General features: G+C 43.5%; 1 protein-coding gene across 9 annotated transcripts in view; it reads right to left on the bottom strand.

The window, feature by feature from the left end:
- The window catches only part of TSPAN4 (tetraspanin 4), a 418,001-nt gene that overhangs the window by 180,507 nt on the left and 221,735 nt on the right, over window positions 1-15,759 (bottom strand). For 7 of the 9 annotated variants that reach the window (XM_041421140.1, XM_041421139.1, XM_041421144.1 and 4 more), the window contains one exon: window positions 5,618-5,697. The exons of 1 other annotated variant lie outside the window; for it this stretch is intronic. In XM_041421140.1, the coding sequence (XP_041277074.1) occupies window positions 5,618-5,680 (63 nt within the window). In that variant the 5' untranslated portion in view covers window positions 5,681-5,697. Of the gene's footprint in view, window positions 1-5,617; window positions 5,951-15,759 lie in introns of those variants that run through there. One more of the 9 variants, XM_041421136.1, reaches the window with a different exon arrangement.

Here is a 15,759-nt window from a genome sequence, read left to right as displayed (position 1 = left end):
GATATGACTCCAGCATGATCCTTAGTCCCTATTAGACATCAGGACCCACATAGCAGAGGGACTTTATGAATGGTGCTACTGTGGGAAAAGCTCTAATTGGTGCCCATACAAATGAGACATCAGGTAATACAATCATCTCTTTCTCACACTTCAGATCACCCTTCAATAGTTCTGCTCCTCATGAAAATGCCATTTTTTAAAGTAATTCCCACATCAAATGACTCTCCTTTCTTTAACGGCAGTGCTTCTTAAAAAATACATCCTCAGAGGACCCTCAGAAAGACGTCAATCAGACTGAGCAGTTTCTGGAAGGGGCAAGTAACAAAGGAGGATCAAAAACTCAGAGGCAGCTAGAGAAAATTACATTCTGGGGTAAACTTCCCATGTTTTAATCACACAGAAGCAAAGCCTGCTTTGCCGATTAATCAGGCTTTTGTTTGTCACTATCCACCTTTCACACATTTCCAAATACACAGCCTGACTTACTTCTAACCCAGCTTTCCTCTCGGAGCAGCACCCTGGGGGTGCTGGTGGGGATGTGACTGAGGTGTGCAGAAGGGCACCCAGCAGCTGCAATGGTAAGCTGCCCCATGGGATGAGCTGCAGCCCTTGCCCAGCAGAGAAGAAATCTGCACATAACGATGATGAAATGGGGGACCTGCTTTCACAATGCCTTACTGCTCTATTGGTAATTCTTTTTCCACTAACTTAAGACTGCAGCCAAGTATAACCACAAAATGATTGCTGTCCTCAGCCACTAACAATCTGTAGAGCTTCTGGCTGTTTTAACCATCAATCTCATTCAGCTGACTGATGGAGGATGCAGATGAAGGAAAAGGAATCCACTTCAATGAAATCAGCTGCTTCTCTTATAAAATTCTCCACCTTCCAGCCAACAGCTCTTCTCAAGCTAATAATGTCAGATGGTTTCCCAACAAGGTACAGTGAAATGAAGAGACACCCCTCTAGCTTTACCCTCTGGCCAAATTTGGCCAGGATCACTTGAATGCAATCCAGTACCCCATGGTGCATTTTCAGACCAAGCTGTTCCCTTCTCCAGCTGTCCTGCGCAGTCAGTCTTCCACATATTATAAACATTTGCATAGTTCTTACAAGACAACCTGTGCTGCTGGAGTGCAAGGAAGTAAAATGATGCCAGTAATGAGGGATTTCTCATTTTCATTACTTCCTCTCCTTCTAATTAAACGTGAGTAATGTTGGCAGTATCACCAGTGCACCAGGCCAGGAGTACTCATTGTTGCAGAGCTTCTCAAACTGTGGTCCACAAACTATCGGCAGCAACAAAGAGGAAGAGAGCCAGAGCTGGACCCTAGAATCAGATTAAACAGGTTCTTGGGGTTTTTCCCACGCAGATCCTGCTGCATTCACTAGTGCTACCCACCACTTCCTTGGCTCTGTGTTTCCATACATTTCAGATTTTCACTTTGTGTCTCACAAGCCAAGATAAAGCATTTCCAGGGCTGTATCTGCTGCAAATTTTAATACGGACCAAATGGCAAAAGAAAGCAAAGTGCCTTGCCTCGCCTCTTCATCTAGGAAGGTGGAAAGCAGAGCTCCACCCGCTCATTTCAGCCACAGTGTGTCCAGCAGATGGCAACTCCCAAGTTTTCAAGAGGGCAGAGACTATTCCCCTGCGTCACTGGGAGCCTACCTGATGAAATTAGAGATTTCACAAAACTTTTCGAGAGCTGTGACTGCTTTGTAGTGCATACAAATGTATTCTCTTTTAACAACAGAAAGGAGACACATGCACAGAAATAACTAATGGTAAGTCTGACAAATAATAAACTTCTCTGCCTCCTTTCTTTTTGTTGCCATCTCCTCTTTATAACTAGGTTTCTAACAACAGCATTTTGCTATTGAATTTCTCTATTAGTTAAAGCATTACCTGAAGAGTTAGCTATAGCTATTCAGTTATTTGAAGGGCAAACTGCTACCTCTCTAGGTAGTTTTCCCTAGCACAGGATCTAAGGACAGCACAAGCCACTGGCAACAGAACTACAGTTAGTAAATTTCCTTTTTTAAGTCTTGAAGGTTTGGGAGCTAGAAGTTGAAACAAACAGGGATGCTGCGTAAGTCAAGGTGATTAAGGGAATGATGCTTTTCTTTCTACAGAACATTCTCAGCCTTTAGGATATATCCCACCTTGAGAGAGAGAGAAGGCACCAGAGCCTTGGATTAAAAGCACAGAAAGAGAAAAGTAAGTTTGTTTTACTGACTGCGAAGACATGCTGGATGTCTGGAGAACAATGTGGAAAACAAATGTTCTTCCCTGGGCATGTCACAGAGAAATAAAAATATTTCATTATGAGATAAAAAATACTCTGCTCTGCGATCATCTGAGGTGATCTTCAGTCTCCAGGGTTCAGCAATTCAACAAATGAAAATCAAAGTCAATAAAAATGAATGAAGCCAGGCAAGTATTCTGTATCAGGTGACAAAAGTTATTTTGGGAGCTTACAAACCAATGAGTGCAGTGATACAATGATGGCTCATCTGCATCTGGCACTGTTCCAGGGAATGGCCTCTGATGGCAATTCCCATTAGAGAAGCAGTGCTACTCTCTAATATTGTTTTGCCCATGCTTCAGGACCTTAATACCCCAGAGCAGAGCTGCAAATGCACCAAGAGCAATTTGCACAGGGCTCCTCATGGAGAAATGAGCTATTTTAGGAGTATCCAATTCTTTTCTCTACAATAATAGCTGCTAGTCTGCTGCACCAATGGACTGATTGAGCATCAACACTGACAAGGTACTTCAGCCTCTGAAGGAAGCTTCCTCCTTGTGAAGGAGCTTTGTGCTCCCTTTAACCATCAGAAAGGGGAGGAGAAATTTGCTCTGTTTTCAGTTATATGACAGCTTTTAAGCATTTTACAGCATGAGCACAGCACCTAATCCAACAAAGCCTGCCAAGAACATTTAAAATCAAGGTCTCAGAGAATTTGCTTCCTATAAATTCACCAGTATTGTAAGGAAAGGATCTTCTCTTCAGAAAGGCAGCACAAATCCCACTGGAATTGCACAGGGCTAAGGACTGTTTTCTGCCACACTGTGGGGAAGACAGCTGAAAGTACTGGGAAATAGGCTGCAGGGATGCACAAAATGTACTGGAGTTAATGAATAGGAACAGGAAGAAGAAGATGAAAATATGATTTCTGACAGAAATCAAAGCATTTTCTCAAAACAGAATCAAGAGCAGGAACAGCCTATAATAGCCATTTAATTCATTTAATGTAATGACTGCTCTCAATACATGAAAAATAAATTAATCTTCCTACCTAAACTATTGCCTGTTACTAACCAACTATCTAGAGAAGGGTGGAGAGGAAAGGTGAAGCCAGCAAAACTTCCATAAGCATGTATGCAAAGAGAAATCCTATCTTCTTGCAGCGATGTTTTTTCGTTTAATTTCACAAAAGAAAACATGACAGATTACTGAAAACAAGATGAAAAACAAAACAACAGCATTGTCAACCTGTAATCATTCTAAGATTTCTGATCACTAGAAATTGATTTTTTTTTCTCCTTTTACTAGGGGGAGGCTAGCCAGTACTTTTAAAAATCATCTCTTTCCAGTTACTTTCTTCACTGTGAGAAGGTGAAGAGCTGCATCTATTACAACTACATGCTGTGCAAACCTCATTTGGACATGATGATCATCCATCACTCCTGCTGTGCAGGTAGCATGTGAAAGGGAAACAAAACAGAGATCGTGCTGCAGTATTTGACACCACCCACTGCCCTGCTTGCATGCTTCAGTTCACCCTGAGCTCAGCTGCCACACAGGTATTCTCTTTTTGGGACCCCTGCCTTTTCTCTGCCTCCAAACATAGCTTGGAGCAGCTCTGATGGTTTTAGGGGGGAGACAGAAACCTCTCTTTCTCTCCTAAAGCATTAAGGCTTTCCTACTGAAAAAAATGCCAAAGATATATTATTATGTGCAACCCTGCCTTTATAAATACACACACACTACTTGCAGCAGTACCTCTTCTCATCAAATGGATATGTTTCAGTGGAAGATGAATATTGCAAGAGAAATCAGAATGCCTGTATCCTTTGAGGCTGTGCACAGTCCTGAAAAGAGCTATTAATGCCAGCACCCTACTTCTTTTCTCTAGCTCACACTTCAACGAACTGTCAGTGCTATCTATAATCTCAACCAGGGACAGTCAGTAGAGGCACAAAAATTTAAAAAGCAAGAAAGCTAGTGTTTGTTTTTTTCAGAAAGCTCTAGAGTAAGCTGCAATAAATATTAGATGATTTTTAGGGAAGCAGAAGCAACCAGAGTTAGCCTTGAAAGACAGAATGCAGCGTTAACAACACTCTTTCTACCAGCTCACCTAGGACACAAAGAGAGCAGCTTCCTTGTGTTTCACAGCTCTGGTTAGTGCTGTGCCAATTCAGGGCACTTGCACTAGTTTGTCACATCCTGACTCTTGGTGTGACTCAGGTCAGCAGGAGTTGCCTGCACTTTGTGTTTTCTGATGCACTGCAGCAAGCCTGGCTTTGAACAGCTGCACAGCAGCGCACACTAGAGAACAGCTCTCTCCATCTCACCCACAGCCCTCCGAGCACCTCCAGCAACTCAGGAGAGCACAGTCAGTAACAGGGCACAGTAACATCCAGCTGCAAACACACGTCCCCTCCTTAAGTGCCAGGACAGGAGGGGTGTCACTTTCACAATACTGCTTATTTCCCTCAGCATGCTAATAAGCCACTTGGAAGGAACAAGCCATCTAAATGTACCTCCTGAGGATCTTGTAACAGACCTTCCCACATATGATTCTGGACAAGAAACACTGAACTAGAAATCCTGTCCTACTCTGGCAAACATGCTACTCCCTTTATTACAGGACTAACAGCATTTGTGATGTGGGACCCCCCCGCCACTGTGCTTCTTTAGTCTCCAGCTAGAGCCTACACTCCATTACAGGGAGTGAAGTGCCCAGCCACCTAATTTATTAAAAAGATGACAATACATGCATGCCTCAAAGTGATTTGATGAGCTCCTGGCACAGAGTAGCAGCCCCAGAAGCAGAGAGGAGCGCTCTGGTCTCTCTCCACCCACATCTTCCACAGGGAATGGCAATGCCAGGACCCACCACTGACAGCAACAGAGAACGATTACCTAGAGATTCCTGATACAGGCTTTAATGTTGTGATGTACCAAGTGTGTCATCTGCAATAAAGCAACAGATGTAAGCACGTGCTGAACCTTACAACCATGAATGTCCTCAATGATTTCTCTAGGAGTATGCATAACTTTTGAAGCAAACACACATAAGAATGAAAGATCAGGGCAGGAAAAAGTGTACAGCTCTCACTGAAACAAAGTGATGAAAGCATTCATACAACCCTATAAACACACTCTTTTGTCTTCTACCACAGTTTTGAAATGCAGCTGGAGGCCAGGAAATGAGAGGATGAAGAAAACCCCCTGCAGGTTATATCTACACAAATTAATGAGGCCACAAAAACAGTAGCCTAGGCAGCACTTTGTTCAACTCCTAAGTTGAAAAGCAGCAACAAGTTCACTTTCCATCTCAGTAAACAGACACAAAAGCAACCATTTCACGGTTCCAAGCGTGTACTCACCCAGAAGAGAAGGTTGAAAACAAACATTAGGTACTTGATACACTGCAGGCAGTTGTGAGCCATGCTGCACCTCTTCAGTTCTAGGAGAAAAATAAATGAGAGATCCAGGTAAAAGACAACGTACTTGTTTCCCTTGGGGGTCGTGTACTTAGCCTTGGTGGCCTTCGGGCCCGGGTTGGTATGAAATCCAAAAAAAGAGTTGCTGGCAGCCCCAAACTGGCCACCATACATGCTGCTGTATCGACGGAAGGCGCCATTTGGGAAACTGTAATCCTTGCTGTCCAGGGAAGGGCTCCTGTGATAGGTGGACTCATCGGTGCTGGACCTGCGCATGGTGGCTTCAGCTGTCCCGTTCCTGCTGCTCTGACAGCCGTCGGGTGAAAGGTTGGTGATCTTCCTTCCTCCTCCTCCTCGCTAGGAATGCCCTATTGCTTTGCACCAGCTGTTCTTTCGTCTGCCATCCTGCCAAGGAGTTACGCGTGCGGTGCGGCAGCAAAGTTGGCGAACTGAAGTCTGCTTAGCCAGAAGTTAGGGAGCAGCGTGCTTCCACATGAGAAAGACTTCTGCACAAGTAAACATTCCCGTCACTGTCACGATCGTCCCTCCCGGCCCATCCCGCTACCAGGGAAGGAAAAATCAGAGAGCGATATACTGTACCCAGAGCAAAGAATTTTAAAAAAAGGAACCGTGACCTCGCTCGGCTCGCAAATGCCATATAAACCCCCGGCTCCACATGCCACACACAGACAGGAGAGTGCCGCTGCCCGAGACCCGCGGCAGGGGCAGGAATTATCCGAAAGGCGAGCAGCTGCCGTGGCCCTTTCCCGCCGGCAGCATCGCCGTGCCCCGCGCCGCCGGGCTCACTTCGCGCATCCCCGCATCCCGCTCCCGCGGCGGGCGCCTGTGGCACGCCAGCCCCGGCGCTCCATTCCCGGCGCGGCCGCCCCTCCTCCGAGCGCCGCGCCAATGGCGCTGCCCGCCCGCCCCGGCCCGGGCCCACACCCCGCCCTCACAGCCCCGCCCGGGCCCCCCGCCTGAACTCCGAGCACGGCGAAACCGCGCGGAGCCCGAACCTGGGTGCGGGTGGCTTTCGGGGGGCAGCCCGCAGACACAGGCGGCGCTGCCGAAAGGAACCGGAGTGAGTGCGGTGAAGGTTTCGTACGCAAAAGCGCTGGGGATGCTCCGCGGGGAGCGCGGTCAGGACAGGCCGTGCTCCCCTTGCCGGAGGGCTCGTTTGTTCCGCTGCACATCCATCACCGGGATGCTCCTAATTCGCTCAGTCCCACGGAATCATCACTCAGCACCTCGTACAGCCAGCTCATTTGTCCCCCTGTCAGAACGCACTGATCGGCATCAAGCTCCGTACGCTGGGGAGCACTTCCCTAAAATCTGACAGCTCCCACAGGCAGTAAAGAGTTGAAAATGCGCCACACACAACTTTTCGAAAAGAAAAAATCTTACTGAAACTGTGGCAATTACAGTATTAACACCCAGGAAAGCAAGACTCATTTACCATCTTTGCCCCAAATTCCCTGTGCACGTTATTCACTTGTCTCCATATGCACCACCTCCTCTCTGCCCTTTGATTTTGACTGTAACCTACTAGAGTCAAATCAAAAGATGGCTGGCTAACATTTTTTTTAAATGCCTGCCCAGCAGAGAATTAATCAAGATGAAAACAGGTTTCCTTCCTGAAGCATCTTGCCAGTCTCAGCATAAATCAAGAGACACGGGCACCAATTAATTAAAGAACAAATTAGTAAAAGTAAAATGAGCTTGCTTTGCACATAGCCTAAGCATTTCACCCCTGCAAACCACCCTCTAATTCTGTTAATTTACAAACTGCAAACTTAGAGTCTAATTATTTCTCTTCATTTCCTCCACAAACTATAAATACACTGACCATACCTGGTACAAGCTTTAGAGAGAAAGAACCTAAGCACAAAACACAAGGATAATAATTCCTGCACCATATGTTTCAGTAACTTTGATGAGTTACAACTTTTCCACTTTTTGATTTCTCTACCTCCAAAATCTGTTTTCTACTCCCCTCCCTTCCCTGCATGATATGAATTCTGGCCTCTTAAAGGAGTCTTCCTTCCCTAGTACATAAAGATGATCCAATGGAAGCAGATCTGTTCTCAGAGTTCCCAATATATTGTTAATTTTTCCTGTGGTACCAAACAGTTCTGGCTCCAACCTTTTTCCTCACCTGTATTACAACTAGACCAGTTTGGTAAAAGAAACCCAAAAATTATTCTAATTTTTTCTACATTTTCTGTCAGTACACAAAAAAGCCTGTGCACGGAGCATCATATTAAATGGTGAAAGAAAAACTGGGTATAGCTCAGCACACAAATTATGCTGAAGCAGTGACAAGTCAGATAACTGTTATTTAACAAGGGTACCCATGGTACTGCATTTAACAGAGGAGAATTTGGCATATTTACTGTAAACTAGACAACTGAAGCCCAAAGGCAGCTCACTGCTATCTGGATAAGAAAAGGGTTAGAAATCACTTGCTTTCTCCTTTCCTGAAGGCGAGAAATCATCAATTCTTAAGAGAATTAAGTCCTTAATACAGTGGAATAATTCATAAAGCCAGGATCTAAGGTAGAAGGAAGAGTTTCTTAATGTTTATTTTAAATAAAAAGTAATAAACATCAACACATGGTGGATATATCTCAGATAGATGCAGAAAATGTGTGAGGAAGGCTGGGGTCCTGCATAACCCTTAGAACAAAGGGTACTTTTTCTCCAGCCTCTTTTCACCATCATTTTGTAGCACAAGGTCCTGGGTTGACTGTATGACACCTCATGGAAATGACAACTTTTTAAAGGCACTTAAGTGTAAAATGTAGTTCTCAAGTAGTTACTGTTCTTCCTCACGACAATAACAACAGCTAATTAGAAACAGAGTCATTTAGTAAACAGGCATCACAATCATTCTTCTATTCAATCTTCCACACCAGGAAACCCAGTCAGAATCTCTAGCCTAAATGGGAGATGCTTGAGCAGTGTTGCACCAACAGGCCAACTGCAGCTTGGATGACATGCTTATGAGGGAGTGATGTCCTGCATGGGGATTGGGGGAAATCAACAAAAGGAGAAGGGCTGGTGAACTCTACTCTTGCCCATCCCTGGCGTGAAGTGAATGGAAAGGGCATGCTGGGACCCATGCTGACATTTAAGCTGTGTAACAAAGTGACGTGTGAACCAAGAAGAAAAATAAACCTTGGAAGCATTGTATCACTGGGCCATTGTGTCTAAAGGGTGACCCAAAGGACAGGCAAATTAGAGCTTTCACAAAACTTTTTGTTAATGACTGAGTCTAAAATCACAGTGTGGACCTAGTGACCTCTGTTCACCTCTGCTTAACATCTATTTTTTCTCTCCCCAGCTGCATCTCTATATTCCCATCCTGTGGCCAATTCATATTGATTCCTCTACACAAGAAAGCAAGCACTGTGCAGTCTCGCCAGCAGAGGTTCAATTTGTATTGATTCTGGTGGCACGCTACCATTTAGGTTATAACAACTCTGTCCCTGCCACTTTGAGTGGAGTGCTGGTAACTCTTCACTGACTCCAGCCAAAACCCTGGCCCTGAAAGAGAAGAGGCAGCAGTCCCACTCTAATGACATCAGGTGAACTCCAAGCAATAAACTGTAAAAGGCTTGGGCATCAGGGGCAGATCTCTTAACTCTGTTATCCCTCACACCCTTTCTCTGAGCAGCCCCAGCACTGACTTTCACCTGAAGACACAAAGCTGCTTGTTCAGTCCACACTTTGCACCTCACCCTGAGCTACAGCCACCACAGACCCCACATCACCTCCCTTATTTTGAATACTGCTTTCTCTTCTTCCTCCATGATTTAACACAAAACACATCAGTGCCTTCAGCTCACACTAACTGCAGCACTAATTCACCTCCTCATTAATTTATTCTCATGAGTCCTTTAATGGTTGCACTGGTTTTCCCCCTACTAATGCCTCTTGTCACTGCCTTCAAAGTTCTGCATACCTGCTCCATCCTCCTAATGAAACAACCCACTCTGAATTAACCTCAGTAGACTTTGCTAAGAAGTGATCCACAAAATAAAATTTTAAAGAACCCTGCTAGAAGGTATTAGTGAAATGCACTATATAAAACAGAGTATAGATGTGACAACTGCTCTCATTCTGCAACAGAGGAGCGTGCAAAGGCATGCACGTGACAGGTGACATCAGTCCCAGTAGCTTCAGTGAACAACATGACTAAGATCAAACATTACTACAAGAGTGGCATCTTTTTGTGAGTTACTAGCTTTAATTCACACCACAGCACTGAAATCAGCAAAGGCTGATCAGCTGGTGAATACACTCCAAATGCTCAACGTTTGGTTTCAAGTACATACAGAGATCACCACAGAAAAGTGTTAATCAAACCTGTCTGGCCCTGCCTGTCTTTTTCTTCAGCAACATGCCTGGAGAGAAATCCCTTGTTTCCTCACCCAGTGCACTGTTTGCAGCTACTGTTTGGTTATGTTTGATTCAGTGATGCAGGTTTTATAAAAGTTGTACTTCTTCCAAAAGCCTAAGAAAAACATCTCTTCTGACTGGAGGGTGAACCAAAGTTCAGGGCCAAGCTGTTTCAGCTAGGAGGAAAAAAAGCCTTGTGATGGAGTCTTTGATTTGTTTGCTTTTGTACATTCATTTTGCATGGATATAAATGACTAAGAGAGCAAAGCAAAGAGAGTGAGAATATGATTTTTAACCTGTCAGCCTCACGCTGCCACAGGTTTTCAGTCTCTGCTCAGCCATGCGCAGCACTGTTTAGTGTCTCCGTAAGTGACATAGTGGGACAGAGCACACCCTCACCAAGTTTGCAGATACCAGCAAGCTGAGTGGTGCAGTTACCACACCTGAGGGATGGGATGCCATCCACAGGGATCCGGAAAAGCTCTGAAAGTGGGCCCATGGAAACCTCATGAGGTTCAACAAGGCCAAGTGCAAGGTACTGCACCTGGGTTGGGGCAACCTCCAGTATCAGCCCAGGCTGGGGGATGAAGGGATTGAGAGCAGCCCTGCCCAGAGGGACTTGGGGGTACTGGCCAGCATGGCCAGTAGGTTGAGGGGTGTGATTCTGCCCCTCTGCTCTGATGACAGTCCATGTGGAATAGTACATCCAGCTCTGGAGTTCTCAGTTCAAGGAAGACATGGACCGGTAGGGAGTGGGTCTGTAGGAGGGCCACAAAAGCAATCAGAGGGCTGGAGCACCTTCCCTAATGGGAAAGACTGAATGAGTTGAGGTTGTTCAGCCTGGAGAAGAAGAGGCTCCAGGGAGACCTCAATGGAGCCTTTCAGTACCTAAATGGGGCTTCAAGAAAGATGGGGACAGGCTTTTCAATAGAACCAGTAGCCATGGAATAAGGGGTAATGTTTTTCAACAAAAGAGAATAGATTCAGACTATACATATAAGGAAAATTTTTTTTACAATGAGATGATGAAAGGAAGGAAGTTACCCAAGGAGGTTGTAAATGCCCCATCCCTGAAGACATTCAAGGTAAATTCAAGCAGCAGTCAACAGATTTCCTCCCTCAATCCTGCTCTCTCCTAAAAATTCACATGGTGCAACGAGCCGGCACATGTTGCCAAAGACTTTAAGCGAGATCCAAATGGGTCGGGAGGGGAGCCATAAAGCCAGCTCCTGAACCAAATGCCAGACATGTTAAAGCAGCCCCTAAGAAACAGGTAAATCAAGCAATATCAGGTCCACTCTGGGCTGCAGGTCCTTCAGCTCAAAGAGTAGGACCAGGGGGCTGTTAGCTGAGGAAATCTCTAGAATCTTTTGTTTTCAAAAGAAATAGGAATGTTTTTAATAAGTGAAGCAGAAGATAGTATGCTTCACTGCAACCTCAAACTTATCACATACCTAAGACCCAGACCTTCCCTTCCAGGTTCCCTGCTCATCCATTAGCAATTTCAGGATCTGTAAAAGGTTATAGTTGCTGGAAAGGGTTGAGCCCTGGATTGCATGGGAGAACAGAGTCAGACATTCTAGAGATTTCCTCAGCTAACACAAAAATCTGTTGATATTCATAGTTGTACCTACAACTACTTGAAATATTTATTGATGCCTCCAACAAAACTTTGAAAACACATTCCAGGCACAAACAATTTCACTTATATAGCATACTTCAGGGTTGGTTGGCTTGTTGTTTGGTTGGTTTCTTTCATTTTCTTTTTTTTTTCTTCTTTATAAATAAAGAAATTTGCATTAAAAAAATCTTCAATACTTAATAGCTCATCTCCTTCTGCTCACATGTCACCTGAAGTCATGATCTTTGGTTTATGGCATAATTAGTTGCTATGGAAATAACATAATCATAGACACAGAGAAAATATTCTAGGTATGATTTGCAATGCTCTTTATTTAAGCCTGTGCACAAGTAACTTTGCAGAAACCTCATTCCTTTTTACGTGCTCTCATCTGCATAACTGCTGCCATCACCTCTGCCTGTGGATTCAGACTCACTGCTATTCCTACATGCATGACTCAGGCTAAGGGCATTTTCTTCACCCATACTGAGCAACTGTGTGTTCAAACAGTGCTGAGAGTGTACATACATGCAGAATAGCTGGTTCCAAGTCAGACTAAACAAATAAAATCTCTTAAAAAGTTATCTGGTCTCGGACCCCAAAACCATGCACCACAGAGCTCTCTCACCATTTGTGCTTTCTGGGCTTTTGTCATCCTGTTCTTTGCTAATGATTTCTTTTGTCCAGTACTAAAATTTTTAGGGCAAGGAGAGTCCTTGTTTTCCCAGGAAATCTGCATATTTGAGGCCTACACAGTGAGGATTATTGTTGCAGATAAAAGAGAAACAGTGCCAGTCTGCAAATTTCTGAAGAAGCAGAAAGCCTGTTTCCCTACTAATGTCCTCAGTAATAAAGAATGAAAGAGCAGAAATAAAGAACCCATCTGACATGCTGTACAAGAAGAGTTGTAGCCCAAATAAAACTTTTGTCAAGGCCTATCTTTGCAGTGTCAGCAGGTCCTAGCAGCAAAGATGCAATTTATGTGTTAGTTTTCTTAAAATCAGGTTACTTTCTCTAACCGGAGATCAGCTGACGTTCAAAGAAACACCATTTCAAACACACATGTTGTACTCTGGATGTTTCTGTCAAGCATAAAGCAATCAGGCATGAAACTCTTTAAACTGCACAGTTCCAATGAAAGGAGAAAGTTATTATGAAAGCAGAAGCAGACAAAATAATACAATTACTTAGAAAAACTCGAGGATTCAATAATGTTCGCTAACTAGTGTCTGCCTTTTAACATCTTTAAGGATTTTTTTCCTTGGAGACTCAAAATGGATTCTCGTCTTGCATCCTTAAAAACAGGACTAAGGTTTTGAACGCATATGAGCATGAAGCAAAGTTCACATAACCATATTTCTTCTCCATTTCCAAAGCAGTGAAGGCCCAGAAGCGCCCACTGACCTCACAGGCACCCGAGCGAGCGCTCAGCACATTTACGAATCAGGTCACAGAGAGCCCGTTCCAACTGAGTACTCAACCGCAGTTTTCACTGCTTTGAGATATTCATGGACTAAAATAGTAAGCATACATTAAATGCTTTCATGAGTGTGATTGGACATAAGCAGGAGAAATGCAGTGTTTCACAGGCTTCAGATCAAGCTGCACTCCGCACGTGCTGCTGTAGCAGAAGGAATTCCTGCCCAGGTACACACCTTTGAGGCTGCTGACCCACAGATCTGCTGGCCGGGAGGTGCCTTCAGCCAAAAGAACAGGGTTTGAAATGGGGTGAGGAGCTCTCCTACCAACAACTCAGTCAGCAGATGTGAGCAAGCACGCCAAGACGCCAGGTCAGCCAGAGAAGCGATCTCTGCTGCTGCACTGCTGGGCCTGCATCCGCCTCTTCATAGCCAAAAGTCTCAATTTGCTCACAGCTCCCTTAGGCTCCCCTTCCAAAATCCAAAGGTGTGTTGGACAGAGCTTAAAATTAAAAAATTGAAATATAAAATAGCCTCCAACAAATCAGATTATTTGAAAGGGAATTATAAGCAAAACCACTATGTGATAATTATATATTGAGATTAAAATGTAGTGAACTTGTACAAAGAAAATGCAAGTGGCTATATATCTTCTCACATGTAAGATTTAACAGATATCGTTTCTTTTCTTAACACTGTATGGAATCGCCAGAGTTGTACCATCCCACACAGTAAAAGTAAACACAGTGGATCTCTTATCATTGCCATCTCTGTAACCATTCAAGCAAAAGTAAAGGAGCTTGATATTAAAAAAAAATAAAAAAAAAAAATTCTGGGCAGGAGCACAAGCTTTGGCTTTTTGATTTGCTATTCTGAGTGTTCATAACAGCGAACAGTCAAAATGACTTGAGGACTGCTAGCAGCAGACACACATTTAAATACATATTTGAGCAGACAACACATACAAGAAAACTATTTAAAACAACAGCCTAGGATTTACGGTCCTAATAGGCATATTACTGAGTACAATAGTGCTAATGCTTGAAGTAAAAATTTTCTTTTGGTATAATAAAGTGTCACCTGCATGTATTTGTATTTACTTCTTCACATAACCACAATTCAGCTCTTTTTATATGTCACTGTCAAAATCTGTAAGTAAACTCCTGTTCCTACACAAAATGAAGAGGCATCTGTATTTTAAGGCAGAACACGTCATATCCCTTCTGCGAAATACACCTTACAAAAAAAAAAGAGAAACTCTTCCCTATTTATTAAGGTGCTTAATGCTATTTAACTTTCATCATGGAGGCTTTGTTTGGACAGAAATAAGGATATAACTCCGAGTTTTAATGATACAGTATGAAAGATAATTGGTGCCTGAATTAAGATGCTCATTGCAAAGGCACTACCAAAGTATCTGTTTAGTCTTTGAAGTCATCACCTATTTTGCATACTGGCTAAGATTCTGCATTTAATCAACACCAAATTTGTGCCTAGCTTGCACCTGAGCATTTGTGCTCAGTGTTTCCTATTAGTCTGTAGTAGTCTTTCAGACATTCCCACTCTGTAAGAAGCACTTGTCACAGGACCTTTGCAAAATTTAATCCTGCTGAATCTAAGCTCTAGCATACGCTAACTGCTAAAAATGCAAGGTCAACTTCTTCTGCAGTCTGACCTCCAAGCAGTTTGTTTGCTGTGTTATATTTATGAGGATGTTTATGAAGGCAGATTTATACACTAAAAAATTATTCTGCATCAAATCACCAAGAAACGATATGAAAAGGAACTTTTTCACAGAAAAAGGATATCTCTTCCATGATGGTTTTCAGAAATGACAGGGAATGCACAAAGGAAAACCAGGCCATTTGCTTTCTGTATTCTGCATTTCTGCCTTTAAGCAGGATTTCTTATTTGATGGGGAAAGACGACCTCCTTAGAAAAATATTTATTTTAGACATATTTCCAGATATCTAAAGCATATTAAGCTTCTGCATAGCTGGAGTATTGCTAATGATATTTATCTCAAATAACACATGATTATGAGCCTATAAAACTTTAATTAAGATGCTTTATAGCCTTTTATATGTGTCACCCAAACCTATGCTGTAGGGTAAACTGTACTTTTAATTTCTATTTGTGATATTTACACTGTGCAAAGAGATTCATTACAATAAAAGCTAGTTATTGTTACTTAGAAGGCTACACAAATTCCTTGGTCCAAGTCCATTTGGATAAATCAAACAAGTAATTTTTGTTTGCTTCCATTTTGGAATTCCTCTGTCATCAGCCTATAAAAAAAATCAGTTCTATGAGTGGTCATACTCAGAGGAGGTGGTATTCACTTTTTTATGCAAGATAGAGGCAGGAGGACTGAGTCCAAGACTCCCTTTACCACTGTAGAATGGGATTTCTTTATTGGTCTGCTTAAGATAGAACAGGTATGAAAAGTATGACAGGGCAGTAAAGCTTCAAAAACCGTGAGGAAAGAAGGGCTGACATCCCCACCAGAGCCTGCAAGGGCACCCTGCTGGCCTGCCAGCTCTGTGGGGCAGACAAGCAGTCCCAAAGGCATCCTGGACACCTTTTCCTTCAGACAGGTCTTAGACCCTGTCCTGCAGTGAAATGTGCAGCACCTCTCTTGCCGA

Source organism: Onychostruthus taczanowskii, unplaced genomic scaffold, assembly GCF_017590055.1.
Source record: "Onychostruthus taczanowskii isolate IOZ18803 unplaced genomic scaffold, ASM1759005v1 scaffold69, whole genome shotgun sequence".
NCBI classification, from domain to species: domain Eukaryota; kingdom Metazoa; phylum Chordata; class Aves; order Passeriformes; family Passeridae; genus Onychostruthus; species Onychostruthus taczanowskii.
This window is presented reverse-complemented; position numbering and strand designations above follow the sequence as displayed.